Genomic DNA, 18,469 nt, shown 5'->3' on the forward strand with positions numbered 1-18,469 from the left:
CCAGATTTGTGCTCACTCCTTATGTTCTCTTCACAGCTTCCTTTCCTATCTATCTTTGTGTCATCTGCAAATTAAGGACAGTAGAAATACTCACGAGGTCTTACTTACCAATGCTGCCTGCTGTTCTTTTTGAGGAAAGGTAGAAAAGGAAAGGAGCACATCCTGTCATCTTCACCAAATTCCCTCCATCCTGTGAGAGAAAAACAACGAATCATCTCCATTTTAAATGAGAAATCTCTTAATTTTAAACTGTGTCCCAGTTCTAGGATATCCTTTTGAGGAACCATCTCAGTATCCGCCCTGTCAATTTCCCTTGGAAATTATTCATTTCAATAAAATCATCCCACATTCTTCTAAACTCTAATGCATACGGGCCCAACCTGTCTAATCTTTCCTCATAAAATTTTCTATTCTTCCTGCCAAAATGGACAGCCTCATATTTCCTACATTACACTCCATTTGTCATTTTTTGCCCACTCACTTAACCTATTGATATCCCTTTATAAACTCTTTGTATCCTCCTCACAACTGTTTTCCTACCTACCTTTGTATCATCAGCAAATTTGGCTACAATACAGTTGAACTTTCCTTTTAAGTCCTAAGTAGTTGAGTCCCAGGACTGACCCCTGCAACACTTCACTAGTCACAGTTTGCCAATCTGAAAATGGCACATTTATTCTGACTTTCTTGTTAATTAGCCAGTCCTCTATCGACACTATATCAGTTGGAACACCATATACTCTCGGCTTGTCACGTCATAACGTCATCAAACAGAAGCAGATGATAGAGGCAATGTCTGATCTGGCAGTGCCTATCAAAGGACAGAGGAATGCTCCAGCCAAGCTCAACCCCTGGCTGGAGATGCCGAGCCTCGAGGGCCACAAATAAACAGTGCTTGTGGACCAGCAAAGGAAATGTGTGACTGTGTGTCAGAGTTCCCTGAGGCAGTGCTGACCCTCGCATGGGAATGGACTGCCCATGGAATGCTGAGATGAATGTGGCACTCATTGCAGCTCAGAATGAACCCCACTATAAATCCCATTCCCTCCCTCTCTCAGCACTCCCAATCTGAGAGATCTGCTAAAAGTATGGTAGGTCATTGACCATGCTTGACTTCCTCTTTTCTGATTCCCTTTTTAATGTCTGTTGCTATAGACAATAGTTCATCAGCTTCTATGAGGTGCTGACCCTGTGTATGGCCCATGGGCTTCTGACAAATTGCAATAGATTTCTCTGTACCTGCTTAATCACCCTTATTGACTGCCCACCACTACTAGGTGGGTGGCTGTCATCCCTGAGAAGCCACCTTTGGAAAAGTTGTGCAGAGGTGGCAAATTTTCTCTCTCGTCTGCATGTATTGTATCTGATTCTTATCTAGTTTATAATCAGACTTTTTAAATGCTAGAGTCTAGAATTTCATGTAAAATTAATTCCCTTGGTTTATTGCTCACATTTTGCAATATACCTTGGAACTATTTTTTTGATTTTTGATCAGAGCTCCTTCTTTAATTATGAACCTTTTGTCTAAGTGTCCCCCTATCTTTTTCCCTTTATAAATGGTCCATTTTAGATTATCCCTCTGCTCTACACAGCTCCAGCATTTTTTGTGTAAATATTATCCAAATTCATCACTTCACTATTAGCTGATCCTGGTTGGCTTTATTTTCCTAATAAGGCTTCAGAATCCATTAGCAATTGCACTGGACATCAGTCTTGTACCTGTAATAAAAATTCTGGATCTGGCATTCATGTCCCCTTTGTCACGTTAATTTCTGGCAGATCTGGGTGCTATTTTCAACTAAGGTGTCATTATAGTTGCCTGTCACGAGATGGCGCTATTGCTTCTCTGAGCTTTGTCTATTTGCTCCATTATCTAATGTTGCGATTTATTTATTGGCTTTTTAACCTGAATTTATGCCAGCCAGTCTTCCTCCTCAGGGTTTTGTTTTAATTGTCACTTTCATTTCTCATTGCTACCATCTGAGTTTTATTGGACAGATCATTTTCTCTCCCCCTTCCTATCGGCTTCCCTTTCCCAAGGCCTGTCAAATCTCGCAGGGCTCACTCACTAGCTTGGGACTGTGGCCACTTTCTCCCCATTTCCCATGCTAGCCCATTGTGCCATTCTGGTCAAGCTATTTGCTACCAGTCCATGCCTGAAACAATCCTCACATCCTATCTTTCTTCCTCATATTCCCTGTCACCACACTCTGCCTCCAGCCAGCAATTTGTTTTTTAAAATATTTTTGGAACTGTGGGCCCGATTTTACCATTTTGATTCTTAGTGCTGAATCTGGGCATGATTCAGATCCGACTTGGAAACCTGTTCTCAGGCGCCTCCATCCGCACTCAGCCCGAAAAAAAAGTTGCGAGTCTGAATTGCACTGTGGGTGGGGCTTATCACACCTGTAACGCTGCTGCTCCAATGGGAGTCTTCAACTGCGCATGCGCAGTAAAATAAATTTGAAAAACGCTGCCCTGCCACATCACTCCCGGGCCACATAAAGCGGGAGATATGGCCCCCACAGACATTGTCCCACACCCACAACATAACTGTCCCCCTTATCCACCCACCCCTCCCCCTGCTACCCAGACCGAATGTGACCCCCTGCCTCCCTTCCCCGCCTCCCCCGTCCCCCCCACCGATCGCCCGCAGAGTGGCAGCGGACCCCCTCTTTGCAACCCCTCACCGATCACCCGCAGAGTGGCAGCGGACCCCCCCACCAGAGATCCATGTGGCCCTCCTCCTCACCCACCTCTCCCCCACCAGAGAACAATTTGGCCTCTATCCTCACCTCCCCCCTCCCTAATCTCGCCCACCAGAGAATGATCTGGCCTCCCTGCTCCACGACCCCCCCCACCACCGATCTGAGTAAGAGAGCAGCCAGAAGCTCTGAACTTACCTCTTCAAAAGCTGGAGCACCTTAAACAGACTTTTGCCAAGCAGGTCTTTTTCAGCCATATCTGGACGGGCGAACACGATGGTAAAGAGGGAAATGCTGGTATGTTTGGGCGTGCAGTGATTCGGAATCGCTGATATTTTTGCAGGCAGAGTGCGTACGGGGGCGCCTGAGAACAGGACTAAAAGTCGGATCTGAAACAGTCAGTTTCAAGTCTGCCCAGCTCTTGGAATCAAAACGGTAAAATAGGGCCCTAAATGTTAAAAGTAAGCATGTAAGTTCACAAAGAAAATTTATCTAAAATTTAAAAGATAATCAATAAGTAATTGGCCAGATAAATTATCACGTAGATTACCAATTAATTTGGAACATGGGAACATGACTAAGTTATTCAACCATTGAATTAATCTGGCCAGGGGATGTGTAGCCAGCAGAGGGAGAAAGGGGGATGTGGATTACAGGGTCAAAGGTAGGGTTCTGAAGAATGTGGAGGAACAGAGAGATCTTGGGGTTCATATCCATAGATCTCTGAAGGTTGCCACTCAAGTGGATAGAGCCGTGAAGAAGGCCTATAGTGTGTTGGCGTTCATTAACAGGGGGTTGGAGTTTAAGAGCCGTGGGATTATGCTGTAACTGTACAGGACCTTGCTGAGACCACATTTGGAATATTGTGTGCAGTTCTGGTCACCTCACTACAAGAAGGATGTGGAGACACTGGAAAGAGTGCAAAGGAGATTTACCAGGATGCTGCCTGGTTTGGAGGGTAGGTCTTATGAGGAAAGGTTGAGGGAACTTGGGCTTTTCTCTTTGGAGCGGAGGAGGTTGAGAGGAGACTTGATAGAGGTTTATAAGATGATGAGGGGGATAGATAGAGTGAACGTTCAAAGACTATTTCCTCGGGTGAATGGAGCGGTAACTAGGGGGCATAACTATAGGGTTCATGGTGGGAGATATAGGAAGGATGTCCGAGGTAGGTTTTTTACTCAGAGAGTGGTTGGGGTGTGGAATGGACTGCCTGCAGGGATAGTGGAGTCAGAAACTTTAGGAACATTTAAGAAGCTATTGGATAGGCACATGGAGTACTTCGGGATGATAGGGAGGAAATAGCTTGATCTGGGTTTCAGACAAAGCTCGGCACAACATCGTGGGCCGAAGGGCCTGTTCTGTGCTGTACTGTTCTATTCTATTCTAACTCCCCAACATTCATCTACCCTGCACCCCCAACAATGCTCACCTCTCTCAATTATTCCTGGCATTGCTCACTCCCCCCCAACCCTCCTGATAATGCTCACTCCCTGCACCGCACAACAATGCTCACCACTCTGCAACCCCCCACCCCCTTGTAAATAATCACCCACTGCGCAGCCCCCAACAATGTCCCTGCACAAACCTGACAATGTTCCTCACCCACATTGCATCTTCAACAAAGCGCCCCCCCCCCCCTCCCCCTCCCCCCACTAGCACACGACACTGGTCACACCCCTGCACCCTTAACCATGCTCATCCCTCCCTCATGTCAACAATGCTCACACCTCCAACACCCTCCCAACAATGCTCACTGTCCCTCACCTCCCTGACAATATTCACCGTCTCCCGTAGCCCCCAAAATGTTCACCCATCCGACCCTTTCAACAATACTTCCTCCTGTAACCGTGATAATACTCACCTCCCCTGAACACCCAAAAATGCTGGCTCTGTTTTGACATCAGCCAAACTAAGGAGCCAGCGATTCTGGTCTCCCTCCCTCCGCGCCGCCCCCGCCCCCCCCCCACACCAACCAGAGAATGATCTGGATCGTCTCCCTCCGCCTGCCCCTCCCCCCGACCACTTCCAACAATCGATCTGAGTTAGAGAGCCGCTGGAAGCTCTAAACTTACCTCTTCAGAGGTTGGAGCACCCGAAACAGACCTTTGCCAAGCATGTCTGTTTTGTGCCGAATCTGGATGGGCGAACGTGATGGTAAAGGGAGAAATGCTGGTGAAGTTGGCCGGGCAGCCCATTAATTCAAATGCATGCATTTGATAAAGTGGCCTTGGTAAAGTGGGCATCTGTGCAGACGCAGGCGCGGATCGTGCTAATTCCCTCACGCCTGACTTTACCAAGTTTTTGCACCCAAACATGGGCGCGATGCAATGGTAAAATCGGGCCCAGAGAGTAATAGATGGTTACAGCATGGAAACAGGCCCTTCAGCCCAACTTATCCATGCTGCCCCTTTTCTTTAAACCCCTAATTGCCAACTCCCAATTAATTCCTAATTGCCCGCATTTGGCCCATATTCCTCTATACCCATCTTACCCATGTAACTGTCTAAATGCTTTCTAAAAGACAAAATTGTACCCGCCTCTACTACTGCCTCTGGCAGCTTGTTCCAGACACTCACCATCCTCTGTGTGAAAAAAATTGCCCCTTTGGACCCTTTTGTATCTCTTCTCTCTCACCTTAAACTTATGCCCTCTAATTTTAGACTTCCCTTCCTTTGGGTTGATCTATGCCCCTCATTTTTTTATAGACCTTTACAAGATCACCCCTCAGCCTTCTACACTCCAGAGAAAAAAGTCCCAGTCTATCCAACCTCTCCTTATAACTCAAGCCATCAAGTCCCGGTAGCATGGTAGTAAATTTTTTCTGCATTCTTTCTAGTTTAATCATGTCCTTTCTATGATAGGGTGACCAGAACTATACACAGTATTCCAAGTGTGGCCTTGCCAGAGTCTTGTACAACTTCAACAAGACATCCCAACTCCTGTATTCAATGTTCTGACAAATGAAACCAAGCATGCCGAATGCCTTCTTCACCACTCTGTCCACCTGTGACTCCACTTTCAAGAAGCTATGAACATGTACCCTTAGATCTCTTTGTTCTGTAACTCTCCCCATCGCCCTACCATTAACTGAATAAGTCCTGCCCTGGTTCAATCTACCAAAATGCATCACCTCGCATTTATCTAAATTAAACTCCATCTGCCATTCGTCAGCCCACTAGCACAATTGATCAAGATCCCGTTGCAATCCTCGATAACCTTCTTCATTGTCTACTATGCCACCAATCTTGGTGTCATCTGCAAACTTACTAACCATGCCTCTTTTATTCTCATCCAAATCATTAATATAAATGACAAATAACAGCACTAATCCCTGAGGCACACCATTGGTCACAGGCCTCCAGTTGGAAAAACAACCCTCTGCAACCAGCCTCTGGCTTCTATCATCAAGCCAATTTTGTATCCATTTGGCTACCTTACCCTGGATCCCGTGAGATTTAATCTGATGCAACAAACTACGATGCGGTCCCTTGTCAAAGGCCTCGATAAAGTCCATGTAGACAACATCAACTGCACTACCCTTATCTACCTTCTTTTTGAAGGGGTAACCTTCTTGGTTACCCCTTCAAAAAACGCAATCAAATTTGTGAGACATGATTTTCCACTCACAAAGCCATGCTGACTATCCCTAATCAGTCCTTGCCTCTCTAAATGCCTGTAGATCCTGTCTCTCAAAATACTTTCTAACAACTTTACCTACTACAGATGTGAGGCTCACCAGCTTGTAGTTCCCAGGCTTTTCCCTGCAGGCCTTCTTAAACAAAGTTACCACACTTGCCACCCTCCAGTCTTTAGGCAACTCACCTGTGACTATCGATGATTCAAATATCTCTGCTAAGGGACCCGCAATTTCCTCCCTCGCCTCCCGCAATGTCCTGGGATACACTTCGTCAGGTCCCGGGGATTTATCTACCTTGTTGTACTTTAAGACTTCCAGTACCTCCTTCTCTGTAATATGTACACTCCTCAAGACATCACTATTTATTTCCCCAAGTTCCCTATCATCTATGCTTTTCTCAACAGTAAATACTGATGAGAAATGTTCCTTTAGGATCTCATAGTCATCTGCCACAACAATCTCGTGTCCCCTTGAGAGTTTATCAAAAAAGGTGAAACCAGTTAGAGTAAAAAGTGATCCCTTAACCAGTTCTGGGATTCTCCTAATTTTAGCGAGGAAGAATACCTCATGAATGGCAGGGCAATGTAGAAATATCAGATGAATCTGCTGCTTCTCCATTTTTAGCGCTGATCTGAAGGTTCTGATTCCTCCAAAAACAGAAAAAAGAGCATTAGCAAAAAGTAAGAAAAATGAGGCCTTGATGAAGAGCTTTTATACTTCATAGGTATTTTAATTCAGATCATTTAGTGACCCTGAATCTCATGTCAATGCACAGAATCAGCAGAAGTGTGCATGGTACTCGTGAAATTGGTTTAACGTTGATTCGAAGGGAAGTTCCAGGGATGGTCGAATTATTTAAGTTAGGTCTCAGTCTATATTGGGTCTGACAAGGGGAGTCATTGGAGGAGTGGGAAATTTCTCAAAGCATTGTTGACGGGAGTTAGATCATGGCTGATTTGTACCTGAACTCCATTCACCAATTTCCTTGCTGAATAAAAATCTATGGATCTTGGTCTTGGAAGTTTCAACTGTGCCAGCAACTACAGCCTCATGGGGCCGGGAGTTCCAGATATTCAATACCCTTTGTATTAAAAATTGTCTCCTGAGCTCATGACTGAATGGCTTAGTTTTAATTTTAGAGTTGTCCTCACATTCTGGATACACCTGCCAAAGGAAAGAGCAAATCTATTTTATCAAATTGTTTTATCATTTTAAACACTTCAATCACATCGCTCTTCAATATTTTAAACTCAATGGAGTAAAACCCAATTTTATGAACCCTGTCTTCATAATGTAAACCTTTGAACCTGATATGAATTGGGTGAAACTGCACTGCATCCTCTCCAAGGCCAGTATATCCTTTCTTTAGATGGACTCTGACCAAAGCTGAGGAAGGAAAAATAGATGCTACACATACTCAGTGAATAGTGTTTAAATAGCAAAGCTAAAACTGCAACAAAACCAGGAGTCTTAATAGACTTGATGCTAAACATGTCCAACATGAAACAGAGCAGCAATCAATAAAGCTAATACAATTCTTTCTATCTTACTTGACTCTGGGCTGAGCTTCTGACGCCACATCCTTTTAAGCATAAAGGCTGCTTACTTCAACCTGCATAACAATCACCCATCCACACGCCTGCCTACTCTTGAAACCCTGATACATGATCATCCAAATCTCTTCTGCTCTTACTCTAACTCACACCAAGTGCCATATTGTCCACTTCACAAAAAGCAGGACAAATCCAACCTGGCCAATTACCGCCCCATCAGTCTGCTCTCAATCATCAGTGAAGCGATGGAAGAGTCATCAACGGTGCTATCAAGCAGTCCTCGCTCAGTAATAACCTGCTCAGTACCCAGTTTAAATTTCACCAGGGTCACTCAGCTCCTGACCTCATTACAGCCTTGGTTCAAACACAGACAAAAGAGCTGATTTCCAGAGGTGAGAGTGACAGCCCTTGACATCAAGGCCACATTTGACCGTAGTGTACTAACTACAAGATGCACTACAGAAATTCACCAAAGATCAGCAGCTTCCAAACCCACGACCACTTCCACCTAGAAGGACAAGGGCAGCAGATACATGGGAACATCACCACCTGCAAGTTCCCCTCCAAGCCACTCACCATCTTGACTTGGAAATATATCACCGTTCCTTCGCAGTCGCTGGGTCAAAATCCTGGAATTCCCTCCCTAATGGCGTTGTGGGTCACCTCACAGCCAGTGGACTGCAGCGTTTCAAGAAGGCAGCTCACCACTACCTTCCCAAGGGTAATTACGATTTGCCTAGCATTTGGGCAACAAATGCTTGCCAGCCAGCAATGTGCATGTCCCATGAATGAATAAGAAAAAAAATCTAGTTCACGAATGTCCTTTAGGAAAGGAAATCTACTATCCTTCCCTAATGTGGCCTACATAACTTCCATCCACAGCAATATGGTTAACTACCTTCTGAAATGACATAGTAAGCCACTCAATTTAAGGGCAATTAGGGATGGATAACAAATTCTCGTCTTGTGAGTAATGCCCATATCCACCAAGTAAGCTAAAAAAGAATTAGTGGAAACATACCATGGTGTTAATTTGCTCTCTATGTAGGTCAGTTTTGTTGGCCAGGTTGGATTCCAGCACTATGTTTATAAACTAGTACAAAAAAATCATTGAAACTTGATTTGAAATTCCATTTTATACTGCTTTTGCCGATTCTGGGCAAATTGCACTGTCAAAGCGACCTCTGGAAACTACTGTGCCCACGCAAATAAATTCTTTATCTTATTCCCGAATGATTGATTTCCTGTTTAGTACCAGGGTCCAGGTACATGAAGTTTAAGGAATGACACAGTTATTAATTTGCTTTTAGATGCCTCAAGAGAGGTATAATTTCAAAGTAAAATTCACAAGATTGGAAAATCCATCTGAGGCACACTGGAACTTGAAAGTACTCCTGTGTTAATGAAATAAAAGTAAGAAATTGCACAACTAGTGAGGTAATGGATTTACGTTCTTTAAAAATGTGTAATGGCTGACTTACAACCTTTCAAACAGAAGGATTAATCTGGCTATTGGAATTACATCCATTAAGCAAAAATGTGGCCATTTTATGTTCCATATGCTCACAATATTAAATATGCTTTGAAAAGGCTGTTGGCTGCACTGAAAGAAATTAATCATGGAGATAACTGAGGTGTTGAAAAAATCTAATCTGCTTTGTTTTGTCTTTAACCATTTTGGAACATAAGTATCTCTGACAAGATCAGCCTTTATTGCCCTGAGAGTGATGCTAGGCCTTTCCCTTGAACCTCTGTAGCAATTTGATACAGCTGGCGAGCTTGTTTGATTTCATCTGAAGATTAATAATCTGGCAAATGTGAGTTCAAATCTCACTGTGGCATTTTGAGAATTTAATGGCCATTTTTAAGAAAATCTAGAAATTAAAAAAAATGATACAAGTGGAAGTGACCATGAAACTGGCAGATTGTCTTAAACACCTAACTGGTTCAGTTATGCTCTTGAGGAAAGCATACTTCCTATTCTCACCCATTCAGCTCAGTCCGTGACACCAGTTCCCCGCCACTGTGGTTCATGCTTAACTGCTGCTGAAGTGGCTGAGCAAGTCATTTAGTTTTATCTGACTGCTACGAATGATTAAAGAAGCAAGCCCACTGTCACCTTCACAGGGTAGGTACGGATGGCAATAAATCCCAGCCTTGTCTGTGACACATCTCAAAAATCAGAAAAAAGATGGCTATAACAAGGACAATGATACCATCTAATAATGAAGGTTAGCAACGTGTTAGACCTGACTTGTCCAATCTTTTCTCTTGTCAGGGGTGGGGAGGTGGTGGTGGCTGGGGGAGTGGGGGCGGGGGTGGTGACCGGGGTGGGGCGGGGGGGGGGGGGGGGGGGGGAGTGGTCGGCGTGGAGGTGGGGACAGGGTGGCCAGGCAGGGGGGGGTGCATTGGCCAGTGTGGGGGGTGTGGCTGGGGTGGTGATGGTGATGGGTGGGGGTGGCCAGGGTGGAGGGGGGGCTGGCCGGGGTGGGAGTGGCTGGGGTTGGAAGGGGGGAGGGTGCGGGGGTGGCTGGGATGGGGGGGGTGTAGCTCGGGTGTTTGGGGGTGGGGTGGCCGGGTGGGTCGGGGGGGGTGGGGGGGGTGGGGTGGCCGGGGTGGGTCGCGGGGGGGGGGGCGGTGTGTGGCTGGGATGGGAGATTTGCATATTTTTCTCACTCAGGGGGTTCAGGAACAAATTTCACACAGAAAAGCTCTGGCACAGCAATAAACTCAATTTCAAAAACATGTCGAGGTTTTAAGGGAAAAGAATTGGTGAGGAAAAGTACAGCAATGTCCTAACAATAAATTAAATTAAAAAAGAGTAAGTCATATCTCTCTCCCTCCCTCTCTCCCGCACTCGCTCACTCTCTCCCGCACTCACTCACTCGCTTACTCACTCGCTCGCTCACTCTCTCCTGCACTCACTCACCCGCTCACTCACTCTCTCCCACACTCACTCACTCGTTCACTCACTCGTTCACTCACTTTCTCCCGCACTCACTCACTCACTCTCCCGCACTCACTCACTCACTCTCCCGCACTCACTCACTCACTCTCCCGCACTCACTCACTCACTCTCCCGCACTCACTCACTCACTCTCCCGCACTCACTCACTCACTCTCCCGCACTCACTCACTCACTCTCCCGCACTCACTCACTCTCCCGCACTCACTCACTCACTCTCCCGCACTCACTCACTCTCCCGCACTCACTCACTCACTCTCCCGCACTCACTCACTCACTCTCCCGCACTCACTCACTCACTCTCCCGCACTCACTCACTCACTCTCCCGCACTCACTCACTCACTCTCCCGCACTCACTCACTCACTCACTCTCCCGCACTCACTCACTCACTCACTCTCCCGCACTCACTCACTCTCCCGCACTCATCCACACTCACTCACTAGCTCACTCACTGGGGGGGATTTTCTGGCTGCGCTCGCCCCGAAACTGGAAAATCCCGCCCGAGGTCAACGGACTTTTCCATGGTCAGCCTCTCGTCCGCTCCGGTTCTCATGGTGGGCGGAACAGGAAACTTCGCCCCACTCAGTATTTCACACTCACTCACACTGAGTATCTTGCGATCACTCACACTCATACTCCCTCTCTCTCACACTCAGCCTCACAATCACTCAGTCTCTTGCACACACTCGCACTCACTCACTCAGTCTCTCGCCTTCACCCTTCATATCAAGTTTAAGTTTATTCGTCACAAGTAGGCTTACATTAACACTGCAATGAAGTTACTGTCAAAATCCCCTGGTTGTCACACACAGGCGCCTGTTTGGGTACACAGAGAGAATTTAGCATGGTCAATGCACCAAACCAGCATGTCTTTCAGACTGTGGGAGGAAACCAGAGCAACCGAAGGAAAGCCATGCAGACAAGGGGAGAATGTTCAAACTCCGCACAGACAGTGACCTGAGACTGGAATTGAACCCCGGTCCCTGGTGCTGTGAGGCAGCAGTGTGAACCACTGTGCCACCGTGCTGCCACTCAGTCAGTATCTCACTCTCGCTCCCACACACAAACACACTTTGTTCGTTTCTCTCTCCCACATCCTCACCACGACATTGTCTCCTCCCAGCCCACCACGACCTCACCTTCCGTGGGCCTTCCAGGACCTTACCCTCCCCACCCCCCGGGCCCACCAGGATTTCACCCTCCCCGGGCCCTCGCCCTCCCCAGGCCTACTTGCTCTCCACAGTCTGTCAAATCCATGGTACTTTCTCGCTTCAAAGCCGAAGTCCCCCCAGCCCACCTGCTCACTCGCTCCATTTGCCCAGCCCGCTCATGTCTCAGCCCCTCCCCCACTTGCTCCCCCGCTTGCTCACTCATGTCGATGCTCCGCTCCCCTCTCTCAGCCCTGCCAGAATCTGCCATAGCAGTCTCCCTCTCACCCCATACTCCGATTTCATTGTCACCCCAATTCCCCAGTCTTCCTCTCCTCCCATTCCCTAGTCACTACCCGCACTCAAGACTCCACCTGATTTCTAAGGTTCCCCACTATTCCAGAGTCCCACATCAAGCTGCAGGCTTCTTTGAGAGCAATGGCAAAGTTTCCGCTCCAGTGGAACATTTAAATCACCGATCTCCCGGGTTGCTAGAGGCAGCACTTGGGGGAGAAATTCATCATTACAAGTAACTCCTGGTCATTCCTTGAGAGTTCAAAATACCATAAGGACTCCACATCGTTAATAAAAAATAGCCTTCTCAACCTGTCCTGCCACCTGCCCAGAAATTTGTATGTGAATGCCCAGGTCTGTATATTCCTGCATTCCATTTAAATTGATACCATTTATTTTTATACTGCCCTCTCATTCTTCATTCAAAAATGCATCGTCTCATACCTCTGCTAATTTTCATCTGCTATGTTCCTGCCTATTTTATCAGAATGACTGTGTTCCTCTGAAATATAAAAACAAAAATGCTAGACTCAGCCGGTCAGGCATCTGTGAAGTTAACAGTTTAGGTCAGTGACTTGATGAAACATAACAGTTCTGAAATGCCAACTCTGCTTCTTCCTCTACAGACGCTGCCTGACTTGGCTAGCATCGTGTATTTGTATTTCAGGTTTCCAGCATGCACTGTTCTTTGGTTTTGCATGTCCCTCTTTAAGTCTGGTACTGCCCTCCTGTTTTCTACAGTTCCAAATTTTCTATCATGCACAAACTTTGAAATTATGCACAATATACTTGCAGGGAGGTTTGCTAGTGTTATTGGGGAGTGTTTAAACTAGATTTGCAGGGGGATGAGAACCAGAGCGCCAGAGCAGATAGTGGAGCAGGGGTAAAAAGACAGGTTAGTTCAAGCAAAATCACAAATGGAAGGGTTGAGTGTGGTGGAAATAACCTTTTGAGGTGTGTCTATTTCAATGCCAGGAGTATTGTGGGGAAGGCAGATGAGCTAAAGGCGTGGATAGACACATGGAATATGACATTACAGCCATTAGTAAAACTTGGCTACAGAAGGGGCAGAACTGGCAGCTCAATGTTCCAGGGTTCCAATGTTTCAGGCGGGATAGAGGCAGAGGGATAAAAGGTGGGGGGGGGCATTGTCGGTCTGGGAAAATGTTACAGCGGTACTCAGGCAGGATAGATTAGGGAACTTGTCTACAGAGGCCCTATGGGTGGAGCTGAGAAACAGGAATGGTATGACCACATTAATGGGGTTGTATTATAGACCACCCAATAGTCAGCGAGAATTGGAGGAGCAAATCAGCAGAGAGATAGCTGACAACTGCAAGAAACACAAAGTTGTGATAGTAGGGGATTTTAATTTTCCACATATAGATTGGGACTTGCATACTGTTAAAGGGTTAGACGGGATAGAGTTTGTAAAATGTGTTCAGGAGAATTTTAATTGGTCCTCTTGAAGACCAGAATGGTAGACTGTGTATGGAACCAAAAGAGATGGGGGAGATACTAAATGGTTTTTTGCATCCGTAGTGACTGAGGAAACGGGCATGGAGTCTACAGAAATAGGGCAAACAGGTAGGGAGGTCACGGAACCTTTACAGATTAAAGGGGAGGAGGTGCTTGCTGTCTTGAGGCAAATCAGAGTGGATAAATCCCCAGGACCGGATAGGATATTCCCACGGACCTTGAGGGAAGGTAGTGTTTAACTTGCAGGGGCCGTGGCAGACATATTTAAAATGTCAGTATTCACGGGGGAGGTGCCGGATGATTGGAGGGTGGCTCATGTTGTTCCGTTGTTCCAAAAAAGTTCCAAAAGAAATCCGGGAAATTATAGAACAGTAAGTTTGACGTCGGTGGTGGGCAAGTTATTGGAAGGTGTGATAAGGGATAGGATCTACAAATATTTGGATAGACAGGGACTTATTAGGGAGAGTAAACATGGCTTTGTGTGTGGTAGGTCATGTTTGACCAATCTATTAAGAGTTTTTCGAGGAGGTTACCAGGAAAGTGGATGAAGGGAAGGCAGTGGATGTTGTCTACCTAGATTTCAGCAAGGCCTTTGACAAGGTCCCTCATGGGAGGTTAGTTAGGAAGGTTCAGTCGCTGGGTATACATGGGGAGGTAGTAAATTGGATTAGACACTGGCTCAATGGAAGAAGCCAGAGAGTGGTTGTGGAGGATTGCTTCTCTGAGTGGAGGCCTGTGACTAGTGGTGTGCCGCAGGGATCAGTGTTGGGTCCATTGTTGTTTGTCATCTATATCAATGATCTGGATGATAATGTGGTAAATTGGATCAGCAAATTTGCTGATGATACAAAGATTGGACGTGTAGTGGACAGTGAGGAAGGTTTTCAAAGCTTGTAGAGGGATTTGGACCATCTCGAAAAATGAGCTGAAAAATGGCAAATGCAATTTAACGCAGACAAGTGTGAGATATTGCACTTTGGAAGGACAAACCAAAGTAGAACGTACAGGGTAAATGGTAGGACTCTGAAGAGTGCAGTTGAACAGAGGGATCTGGGAATACAGGTACAGAATTCCCTAAAAGTGACGTCACAGGTGGATAGGGTCGTAAAGAGTGCCTTTGGTACATTGGCCTTTATAAATCGGAGTATCGAGTATAAAGGTTGGAGTGTTATGGTCAGGTTATCTAAGGCATTGGTGAGGCCGAATTTAGAATATTGTGTACAGTTTTGGTCACCTAGTTACAGGAAGGATGTAAATAAGGTTGAAAGAGTGCAGAGAAGGTTCACAAGGATGTTGCCGGGACTTGAGAAGCTGAGTTACAGAGAGAGATTGAATAGGTTGGGACTTTATTCCCTGGAGCGCAGAAGAATGAGGGGAAATTTGATAGAGGTGTATAAGATTTTGATGGGTATAGATAGAGTGAATGCAAGCAGGCTTTTTCCACTGAGGCGAGGGGAGAAAAAAGCCAGAGGGCATGGGTTAAGGGTGAAAGGAGAAAAGTTTAAAGGGAATATTAGGGGGGCTTCTTCACGCAGAGAGTGGTGGGAGTGTGAAATAAGCTGCCGGATAAAGTGGTAAATGCTTTTAACATTTAAGAAAAACTTGGACGGTTTCATGGATGAGAGGGGTGTGGAGGGATATGGTCCAAGTGCAGGTCAGTGGGACTAGGCAAAAAATGGTTCGGCACAGACAAGAAGGGCCAAAAGGCCTGTTTCTGAGCTGTAATTTTCAATGGTTCTATGGTCAGTAATAAACATGAAAAACAATGGCACTGGATGGAATCTAAATTATTTATAATAAGCAATAAAACTAAATGCTTTGGATGTAATTCTGATGCATGAAAAACATGTTGGGGAGACATATAATTCAAAAGTTTGGGTATGGTACACACTTCCAGGATTTTACATCAACATTTATAATGGGCAACTGGTTAAAAAATGCTCTGTAAATGATTGTCTCTGTCTATATACATACAAAAGTTATTTCATCAAAAAAGTTGATCTAAGTTTATGAAATATTATGTTTTTAAAATGTGCATATTGCTGCCCAGCTGATTATGTGCAGAAAGCTGAGGCAAGTGTTAGAAGGGAACAGTACAGTGTCTATGAGGAAGAGGACAGGAACGGAACTTGAACCTGGTCTACGTCTGACACGAGAGTTGCAATGCAAAGCTGAATAAGGCAGAAAAAAATTGGCCCATGACTTGAGGCTGCATCATGGATAGGAATTGTGAAGAATTTCAGACGGTGGCAAGGGAGAGAATAATAAAAGAAAATAATTTTTAAAAAATTTAAATGAGATAAGATTGATTAAAAATCAAAGTTACCTTCACATTGAGTGAAAATTGGTAGAATGCCTCTGCTCATCAATTTGCACCACAAAAGGCAGGAACTTGCATCTACACCCTGACAGGAAACCAATTACAGTGTTTTTTTAACCAACTGTTATTATAAATGTTGAGGTAAAATCCTAAAAGATTTGTGCACAGGAAATGTGTACCATACACAAGACTTTTTATTTACATATCCCCCGACACGTATTTTCATCTATCAAAATTACTTTAAAAGTATTAAGTTTTGTCGGTTGTTATAAAGCTTAGATTCCATCCAGCTCAGTTCACCTAAAATTAACTTAACCTTTTTGCATCATATAACAATTAAAAAATATAAAGGTACCTGACAACTGATACGATACACATAGAGACATATAAAATTGTTTGACATCAAATAATACCATCACCAATGGACCAGTCAAAATTTTCAATTTTTGCTTTGACTGCTAAAGCAAGGGAAGAAATAGCAGTGGTTCTGACCATCTTATTCCAATCCTCTCTTGCTGCAGGGGTATTACTGGAGGACTGCTAATGTTATACTGCTGTATTAAAAGGGACACAGGATAGTACAAGTAATTACAGACCAGTCAGCCAAACCTCAATGGTGGGCAAGTGAAAGAATTCTGAGAAACCGAATAAATTGTCATTTCGAGGTACTCATCAGCCAGGGGCAGTCAGTGTGGATTTGTTAAAGATAGGTCTCATTTCAGACTAATATGATTCAACTTGTTCAGGTAATAACAAGGAGTGTCAAATAGGGTAGAGTATTTGATGTAGTCCAAGAACAGGAAATTTTAGCTACAAGTGAAGATTAACATAGAAACAGGAATGGGCCATTCGGCCCTTCGAGCCTGCTCCACCATTCACTTTGATCATGGCTGGTCATCAAATTCAATATCCTGATCCCCACTTCTGGATCCTCTTCACAGCTCACTCTCCCACCCAACTTTGTATCATCTGCAAATTTGGGGATAATACACTCAGTTCCCTCTTCCAAATCATTAATATATGTGAACAGTTGGGGTCCTAGCACAGATCCCTGCAGAACCCCACGAGTCACTGACTGCCAATCGGAAAAAGACCCATTTATTACTCTTTGCTTCCTTGCGGCTAACCAGTTTTCTATCCATCTCAAGACATTACCTACAATCTCATGTGCTTTAACTTTACATGGTAGTCTGTTATGTGAGGCCTTGTCAAAAGCCTTCTGAAAGTCCAAATAAACCACATCCACTGCTTCTCCTTGGTCAACTCTACTAGTTATATCCTCAAAGAATTTTAATAGATTCGTCAAGCAGGATTTCCCTTTTGTAAATCCATGCTGACTTTGTCTGATTATACCACTGCCTTCTAAATGCCGAGTTATGAAATCCTTGATAATAGACTCTAGCAACTAGAGTTCGACTCACCGGTCTATAGTTCCCTGTTTTCTCTCTAACTCCCTTTTTGAATAGCAGGCTTACATCAGCTAATGTAATTAGCTCCTTTAGATAAGCTAGAGTTGTTTTCTTTGGAAAATAGGACCTAAGGGCAGATTTAACTCAATTGTATAAAAGTATGAAGAGCCTAGATGGCGTCGATAGGTGTTGTGGGAAAAGTCACCACTCGGAGATCAGACTTGAGATTCAACATGCAGTTTATTGAATCGAAGCTTTGGGAGGATCTCTGGGCAGAGTTCCTCAATCTGGCTTGGCAGCAAGTGCATTTATATCCGTTAAAACATCGCAAACATCAGCAGTTTTGCATCCAGCCGTAGGCGGTTACATACTTTGGCCAAGTGTGCCCCTTGACAATAGTTAGTTATCAATAACATTTCGTTGAAAATACCTCACTGTTCTAGGCCAATTTCAGGCCATCTGCCCCTGAGCGACCTAACTATTCTTGTCCTTTGCTGTCTGACTATTCCTGCTTGCTTTGCACTTTTACACTAAAAATGAGACATGGCTCACCCCAGCTTGTCACTAGTCAAGGCTCGAGTGTTTGTGCTTAACCACAGAGTGCAAAAGTTACATACACAACTTTTCTTGTCTTAAAAAGTTTTACATTCACAATGATGGCTTAAAAAGTTTTATAAGTCACAATAATGGCTTGAACAGTCTCAATTTTACTCCAACAATAGGAATGACCAATTTCTGTTTGCAGAAATAACCAGGGGGCATAAATTGGCAGAAGGATTAGAACAAAGAACAAAGAACAATACAGCACAGGAACAGGCCCTTCGGCCCTCCAAGCCCGCGCCGCTCCCCGGTCCAGGATTGAATCCTGAATCCAGGATCCCCGACCAATTTTCCAGCCTATCTACATACTAATATCCTATCCACCGAGCTGTCCCTCACAGCTACGATGCTTTGTTC

General features: G+C 44.9%; 2 protein-coding genes across 6 annotated transcripts in view; one reads left to right on the plus strand and one right to left on the minus strand.

Moving 5' to 3' along the window:
- LOC144499588 (uncharacterized) overlaps nucleotides 1-18,469 on the plus strand; it is a 312,004-nt gene that overhangs the window by 116,710 nt on the left and 176,825 nt on the right. The gene's annotated exons all lie outside the window — the stretch shown is intronic.
- The window catches only part of LOC144499587 (tripeptidyl-peptidase 2-like), an 87,969-nt gene that overhangs the window by 66,832 nt on the left and 2,668 nt on the right, over nucleotides 1-18,469 (minus strand). For all 5 annotated transcript variants that reach the window (XM_078221712.1, XM_078221710.1, XM_078221713.1 and 2 more), the window contains exon 2: nucleotides 109-190. In XM_078221712.1, coding sequence (XP_078077838.1) covers nucleotides 109-190 — 82 coding nt within the window. The remainder of the gene's footprint in view (nucleotides 1-108; nucleotides 191-18,469) is intronic.

This window comes from Mustelus asterias, chromosome 10, assembly GCF_964213995.1.
Source record: "Mustelus asterias chromosome 10, sMusAst1.hap1.1, whole genome shotgun sequence".
NCBI lineage: Eukaryota > Metazoa > Chordata > Chondrichthyes > Carcharhiniformes > Triakidae > Mustelus > Mustelus asterias.